An 8,302-nucleotide genomic window follows, 5' to 3' on the forward strand; every position below is an offset into this window, starting at 1 on the left:
CAGCGCAGAACCCACAACAAGTGGCGACATGTAGGCAGAAAACCTGCGTTGTGCAGTCTACAGCGCGGACTCCCATTCCAACCTCTCCCCCACAGGGCCGTGGCTTAAGGCCTCCCTCACTCGGGGGTTTTTGTACCGAGTTTAGCGCTGCGCTGTACAACGCTCCCATTCATTTCATTGGGGCTGCTCACACAAGCGTCAAGCAGGAGTTTGCGCCGATTGGTTCATCAAGTGCTGGCTCAGCCAATGAGAGCCAGCGCTCGATGAACCAATCACAGCCAATGTGAATGGCAGCGCAGCTCAGCCAATCAGAGCAATCTCTTGCTGGGGGTGGAGTCGCCAAACCCCATTAGCATCAAGAGATGCTCTGTTGGCAATGACAATTGCAGGGAAGCCTGCCGGGACGCCGGAGAGCAGAAGGAGGGACCCGGGCAGCGTCTGCTAGGTGAGTATTAGGCCTTCCTCACAGAGTTCAGGCGTTCAGCTTCCCGTAAAAGCAACCGAAACGCTAACAAAAGGCACATCAGCGCTGCTGAAACCGCAGTGACCGCCTGTGCGCGGGAGGCCTGGTAGGATTTCCCCCATCACTGGATCCTTTCTGACCCGGCAGGGCACTGCCCTTTCATCCGACTCAGAGGCGACAGAGACCCATAAAAAGAGGCCTTATTTTCACGTATCTTTTCACCCATTTTGCTTTTTTTTTCACGTTTGTTAAAAAAAGCACTAAGCGGACGCACGACCATCCCCGTCACCCCGATGCCTCCATTTCCGTGCGATTCCAGTCCAATTTTTTTTATTAACAAAATGACAAGAAAAAAAAATGTAAAAACTCGCCCGTGTTCGCCGCCTTTTACCGCACGTTCCGCTCGATTGTCACATTGTTATCCGGTCACTTTATGGCGCAGTTGCTTTGACCTTTCGAATTTTCTTCAGTGCCGCTGGGCTATCAGCGCTTCTTGCCATCAGGTTTCTGTTATGCTTTCTGATGCGGCACAGCGGGCTCCGCTCACACCCGCGCCAAATACTTCTCATCCAACGGCATCAATCTGTCGCTCAACAATGTCACCTCTGTGACCGAGAGGCATCCGCCGTATAGTCAGATCTGCCGCCGATCGCACAGCTGAACTTGAAGCGCTGCGACACGATCCAGCGAACCACGTTTTTACACCGCAGAAGGAAAAAAAGGAGGCGAATGCCGACTAGCGAGATTGAAGAGCCGACCGAAGCCGATCCAGGGGTGATCATCACCTGACTAATCGCTGGAAGCAGTGAACTCCGGATGGCTTGGATCCTAACAGAACTATTAACCCAGTGACTGCCGGCCGTGGGAACAGGAGGTGATCAGAGGTTGAGCAACTGCCTGTTCACAGAGAATGGAGGTGAGCTGCCAGAACCCCCCCCCCTAATCCATTCCCTTGAAGGACTATCGCTCCCGTGTCAAGCATAGAAGTCACTGGCACGGCTGGCAGGCGCTTAATACACCCAACCAGTCATACCGTGTAAAGGTACCTTTAGGTCATGTGACCACCTTAAAGGGGTTGTAGCACAAAAACAAACGGGTATTCTGGTGAAGTTATCCCCGATCTCAAGAAGAGAACAACAGGAAGTTTCATGAGCGCGGAACAAACAGGTCCCTCCAGCAGTTTTAATGGTAGAATCGCACTTGTACCCACGTGTCAGCGGGACGCCCATGGAAAAAAATGGACAGTATCACCCAAAAACGGAACCTGCTTTGGCTATAGCGTCTCGCAGAATCGCTGCGAGGGGGAACAAAAAAAGTGTAAATTAAATTTAAATTGTACATATGCTCAAGTGAAGGGGCCCTTATGGGGCTAAAAGTCTGATTGGTGGGAATCTCTCCCTGCGGCCCCCACTGATTCGGAAACCACCAGTCCTGTGCCCCCGTTTCCTCGTCGCTGCCAGCCCGCTGTGACGCAGAGGTTGATGCAATGGCAGTCGCACACTGGCGGTACGGCTCCATTCATTTCACTGCGGCTGACAGAAGCCGAGCACGAGCGCTCCGGTATCTCTGGCTGCCCCATTGTAAGTGAATGGTGCATCACTGCAGAGAACCTGTAGAGAGGAGGAGGGGGGCTCACTGGGACCCCCAAACAGACTGATCACATCTTACAGATGTTTGATAAAAGCAGATTTTGGTATGACCCCATTAAATGCGCCAACGAGCGCTCACTATAAAACTTGTTAATGGATCGTCGCATCCACACAGTAATAAGTCCGACGGCGAACGCTTCTTCGTTGGCCGATCGCATCTTCTGTACAGCCATTGTTCCTGGCGAAGCCTCTCCTACGCCCCCCACACCCCACGTAACGGGGGTCCGCACTTCTGACAGCGATGAATGTGAATAGCTTGTTTAGAGTTCAGGTAAAGAAGCGCCAATCTCAGTGATCAGCGGTTGTACAGCGCCTACGCCGGCCACTATACAGGGGCCCTTAGATAACTGCCGGCCATGGGCAGCATGTAATGCTTCTATTTCTCCTGCGGGGGAGCTGCAGAAAAACTGAACACTTGCTGCCAGACCACAGCGATGGCAGGAGGTCACCCCACAATCCACTAAGAATTGGAGGGCACTGCTTGAAAAACAAACATCCCGTAGTACTCTGCCCCTAAAACTGAGCAATAATCAGTGCAGCGCCACCTTCTGCCCATCACCTATTATTACTCATCTCTATGGCACCAGTTACCACTGGTGGGGGCTGTGTACTAAGCAGAGCATCTACTACAACCCTCATCCTCTGCAGGACCCTTCAGTACCAGTCAGCGCTGGCAGCAGGACACATCAATACCGGAGGCGGCAAGGAAACAAACAGCAAGCAAGAAATCTGCCCGGAGCCGCCGCCACCCAGCAGGACACCCAGAGACACTGCCAATCATCGTCTGTATACAGGGGCTGCAAGACTAATAGTGAGCCACAGAGCAACATCTCACGCCAAATGTCCTCCTAACTAGTAGTCACATCCACAGGGCCCCCGACCTGCCAGCCAAATACCTCCAACCCCCGCCACGGGGCGCCAACCCACTAAACGCCTCTGCCGACCGCCCATGACCCACCCGAAACCTCCAACCCCCGCCATGGGGTGCAGACCCAACCCAACATCTCCAGCCCCCGCCACAGGGTACCGAGCCTCCCAACACCACCACCCCCGACCCAACCCCTCCGACCCCCTGCCGCTGGGCGCCGACCCGACCCAACCCCTCCGACCCCCTGCCGCGGGGCGCCGACCCGACCCAACCCCTCCGCGGGGCGCCGACCCGACCCAACCCCTCCGCGGGGCGCCGACCCAACCCAACCCCTCCAACCCCCGCCACGGGGCGCCGACCCAACCCAACCCCTCCGACCCCCGCCGCGGGGCGCCGACCCACTAAACGCCTCTGCCAACCGCCCATGACCCACCCGAAACCTCCAACCCCCGCCATGGGGTGCAGACCCAACCCAACATCTCCAGCCCCCGCCACAGGGTACCGAGCCTCCCAACACCACCACCCCCGACCCAACCCCTCCGACCCCCTGCCGCGGGGCGCCGACCCGACCCCTCCGACCCCCGCCGCTGGGCGCCGACCCGACCCCTCCGACCCCCGCCGCTGGGCGCCGACCCGACCCCTCCGACCCCCGCCGCTGGGCGCCGACCCGACCCCTCCGACCCCCGTCGCTGGGCGCCGACCCGACCCCTCCTACCCCCGCCGCTGGGCGCCGACCCGACCCCTCCTACCCCCGCCGCTGGGCGCCGACCCGACCCCTCCTACCCCCGCCGCTGGGCGCCGACCCGACCCCTCCGACCCCCGCCGCTGGGCGCCGACCCGACCCCTCCGACCCCCGCCGCTGGGCGCCGACCCGACCCCTCCGACCCCCGCCGCTGGGCGCCGACCCGACCCCTCCGACCCCCGCCGCTGGGCGCCGACCCGACCCCTCCGACCCCCGCCGCTGGGCGCCGACCCGACCCTCCGACCCCCGCCGCTGGGCGCCGACCCGACCCCTCCGACCCCCGCCGCTGGGCGCCGACCCGACCCCTCCGACCCCCGCCGCTGGGCGCCGACCCGACCCCTCCGACCCCCGCCGCTGGGCGCCGACCCGACCCCTCCGACCCCCGCCGCTGGGCGCCGACCCGACCCCTCCGACCCCCGCCGCTGGGCGCCGACCCGACCCCTCCGACCCCCGCCGCTGGGCGCCGACCCAACCCCTCTGACCCACAATTTCACAATACTGCGACTGACAGGTAAGTGACTGCTGTTAGTCAGCGACAGCTCAGACTAATTTTGATTGACAATCTACCCGCTCCAACACTCACAACCAACATTACTGACAGCTGGGACCCTTCCTGACAGCACTTGATGTCACGCCAGCCCCCAACATTTCTGACTGATCCAGCCTGTTGCTGACTGGCAGCACTCGACAACACCTACCCTGTCGGTCCTGCCCCATCGTCTACTCCGGGCCCCCTGACCAACAGCCCTATCCAGCCCCCTCAACTATGACAACTGACCCAGCGCTCCGGCCCTGCAACATTCCCAACTGGCAGCTGGCAATCTCGCTCCGCCCCCTTCCTGACAGCACAACACCGCTGCGTCCCCCGCTGTCCGCTGGCTCCGCCCTCTGATGCTCCTGCCTGACATTACTGACAGCCAAGACTCTTCCCGGCAGCACCCTGCCCCTGGACGCTCCTCCCCTCACCATACACCAACCCAACTGACCCAGCGCTCCTGCCTGTTACTGACAGGGCAACACCGCCCCCCTCCTGCCTGTTACTGACAGGGCAACACCGCCCCCCTCCTGCCTGAACGTCCGCTCCGGCCCCCCAACCATCCACTGCGGCCCCCTCTGATGCTGCAGCACCCCAACATTCCTGACTTACCCTAGGACCCTTACTGCCAGCTCCCCGGCCCCCCATGTTACCTGACCAGCAGCCAGTCCCTGCCAGCCCTCCCGCCGCCCAGTGCTGCAGCAGCTGCACCCCCCTCTGATGCTTCAGCCCCCCGACCATCCACTGCGGCCCCCTCTGATGCTTCAGCCCAACCATCCACCGCGTACCCCTCTTGCGCTCCGTCCCCCGAACCATCCACTGCGGCCCCCTCTGATGCTGCTGCACCCCAACACTCCTGACTTACCTCGGGGCCCCCCGTCACCTGACCAGCCCCCCCACCGCCCGGTGCTGCAGCAGCTGCGGCTCCCCTCCCCCACCTACCATGGCTGTCCTTCTGGCCGATGCTGTGGGTCCGGATGAGGGACGAGAGCCGCCGGATGTCCCCCTTGTAGACGCACTCGTGGACGGGGTGGCCGTCGGGCAGCGCCGGGTTGGAGGGCGCGCGGACCAGCCGGTGATTGCTGAAGCTCTTGCTGCTGCGGTTCTTGCGGGTGAAGGTCCCCCCGGCCGTCGCCTCCTCGTCCGGCTCCAGCAGCTCCTCGTCCTTACACGGCTTGTGGTCCCGGCGGAGGGAGCGGATCTTCTCCCCGGTCATTGGAACGGCGAGGACGGGGACGAACTAGGGACAAGAAGACGGGCCGCCCGGAACATGCGGCTCACACCCGGGAGCTCCGGCCGCCGCGCATCCTCCTCCTCAGCACGAACCCCCCGCGGCCATCTTACACAGCGCCGCTATCGCGAAGCCTGTCAGCCCGAGAACACAGCGGCGGGCGGGAACAAGAAGCCGTGACGTCAGGACAAGGAGCGCGCCTGCGCAGAACTCCACAGCAGCAAGCTAGAGGGGGCGGGCGCGTTCTAGTGACGTTACAGACATGCGCACTAGCCGCGAACGTGAGGGGGCGGTCGCAGTCTGGTGACGTAATAGGCTCTGGTCACTCTCGGTCATTGACAGTTAATCTGCGAGCAGTCGCCATTCCTTGTTTCTGCAGGGCGTTTAGTGTCACAATAGAGACCGGCGGCCGCCTTGTTATGTTTCTAAGAAATTGTAGCCAACGGCAGCCAACCACATTCCAGCTTTTATTTGTCCAATGCACGTTTCAAAATGAAAGAAATGATGTGATTGGTTGTGATGAACAGCCTCTTTGCTGCCCATAGCAACCAATCACAGAACAGCTTTCATTTTTTACCCTAACAGATTATGAAATGAAAGCTCTCCTTGGTTGCTAGGGGCAACAGAGACATCTTTTTGACGGTTTTGTAATTGTCGTCGTGTCCTGGAGCTGCAGAAGATGTGAAATGCGCAATTTCCATAAAATCTCCCAATAAATAAAATAAAAATTTCGAAAGGCCCTATCGCACAGGACAGAATATTCTGTCAGCGTTATATGTTGTCCCTGAATTCCGCACCAAAATCTGCACTGCTAACTGCGCATTTTGATACAGAATTGCCGCCAGGATAGCGCTATTTTCAATTCCGCGCCAAAATTCGTGTCAGCAATGCGGATTTTGTGGTTGAATATTCCACACCGCTGTTTCAGAATTTTCCATCCGGCGTGTGCGTACTCAAAGGCCGAATGCAGACGGCCGAGTCGGATTCCGACTGTGACATTCTTGCAGCGGAATGCCACCCTGTGCCCCTGCGGTAACCCATGCCTTACCAGTCCGGCATCTTCACTCTGCGCTGTGGATGTGCCGGCTGGATAGTGCAAGGCTCGCACTAGAATAGGACATGCAGCGATTTCCACCCCGCGAGCGGAATATGGCAGTTGATTTCCACTCGTGGGCATGGAAATGTATTTTTCAATGCACGTCCTATGGGCTGTGTTTGCTGCGGGATCCAGAGCTCCGGCTCCACAGTACAAATACGCCCGTGTGGATTAAGCCTAAGGCTGCCTGTCCAGGGCGTTTTTGCATTGTGTTCCCTGCGGTGATAAACCAGCCGCAGTGAGCGCTTTCCATAGTGTTGCTATGGAAAGCGCAGCCCCCCTGTCCACGAGCGGAGAATCATAGCGATTCTCCGCTCGTGGGCAGCAAATCGCAGCATGCTGCGAATTGCCGCGATTCTCCGCAGTGAACCTATCTATCAAATAGGCGCACCGTGGAGATCCGTCAGCAGGCTCCTGCTCCCCGGCGGCGGAGGTCCACCACGGGATATCGCAACGCCCACGGACAGGCAGCCTAAGGCACAGAATTAGTCAGCGCGAACATTTCTGCGTCACAATGTTATCCCTATGGGGCTTTAAGTCAACATCTATTCAAACCCGCGTATCTTTATTGCAAAACCGCAAGATTGAATTCCGCAGTAGAAAACTTTCTGCTGCGACATTACGGACGTCTTGTGAAATTAATTCTGTGGAAAAGAACAAAATAAATTCCACAAGATGTTCCGCAGTTAGAAACACAACTAAATCCACATCTGCGCTACTTCCTACGGACAACTCCATCCCCTGTGAAAGGTCTCTAGGGGCTCCTTTATGCTGGGGAAGACGATATCAAATCCATGTGAAACTCCTGCATGCGATGCCTTTTTATGTAAAAACAGCCTTGTATCACTGCGGGGAATCCTTCCAGCCTCGTCTGAAAGGGATTCCCCAGCTGTGGTTGAAGGGATTTCCCTGCCGCGGCTGAAAAAGATTCCTCCTGTCACAGCCGTGGCAGAGGTTTGCGGTGTTCTCCCATTGCTTTCAATGGGGCTAGTGGCGAATTCCCGAAAAGAAAGAGCATGCTGCGATTTTTTTTCCACACCCCATCGTGTGAGTGAGAACATCACAAATGGGAATAAAACCATTGAAAATCATTGTTTTCATAATTATGCTTTGTCACTCATTCACGCATCACAGGAAAATTGTGCCATTCTATCAGCAGTGTGAAGGCGCCCTAAGGCTAACTTCACCCGGGCCGGAAATTTTGGCTAGTAGAATCGCTGTGGAATCCGCGGCATTAACGGCACAAGCCATGTGGAGGGGATTTTAAAAATCTTCATGCGGTGCCGAAAATTTGCAGCATTTTTTAAATCGGCCGTGGATTCTAAATCCGCAGGATGTCTATTTATGCCGCGGAATTTAACCCTTGAATACACAAAAGTTAAATCCTGCAGCAGATCTGCAGTTACAAACGTGGCCAAATCCACGCCATTTACTCTAATTTCACACAGGCGAGCGTGATATCGTGCCATAAGATTTGGCCGGCTATTGCGCTCGGTAACGTGCGATGTCCTCGCGGAATGCAAATCGTTTTTGTGTCAAGTAGCGATCCTTTCCTCCGGCAGTGTTTACCATTGTTTTTAATGTGAAACATCGCACTGCACCCGCGTGCGCCTCACACACTGTGCAATTCTTTTACCGGCCCCATTGAAAACAATGAGGCCGAGGGAACGCTCACAGATAGGACATGCCGCAGTTTTTTCCCACACTGTGGGGGGAAA

The 8,302-nt window shown here is 57.7% G+C and overlaps 1 protein-coding gene across 1 annotated transcript in view; it reads right to left on the reverse strand.

Annotated features, from left to right (window-relative positions):
- ANKRD13C (ankyrin repeat domain 13C) overlaps nucleotides 1-5,686 on the reverse strand; it is a 35,973-nt gene extending 30,287 nt beyond the window's left edge. The window contains exon 1 of the mRNA XM_066597776.1: nucleotides 5,200-5,686. Coding sequence (XP_066453873.1) covers nucleotides 5,200-5,473 — 274 coding nt within the window. The 5' untranslated portion in view covers nucleotides 5,474-5,686. The remainder of the gene's footprint in view (nucleotides 1-5,199) is intronic.
- Nucleotides 5,687-8,302: the final 2,616 nt, after the last annotated feature.

The sequence above is a fragment of the Eleutherodactylus coqui genome, chromosome 3 (assembly GCF_035609145.1).
Source record: "Eleutherodactylus coqui strain aEleCoq1 chromosome 3, aEleCoq1.hap1, whole genome shotgun sequence".
Classification (NCBI taxonomy): Eukaryota; Metazoa; Chordata; class Amphibia; order Anura; family Eleutherodactylidae; genus Eleutherodactylus; species Eleutherodactylus coqui.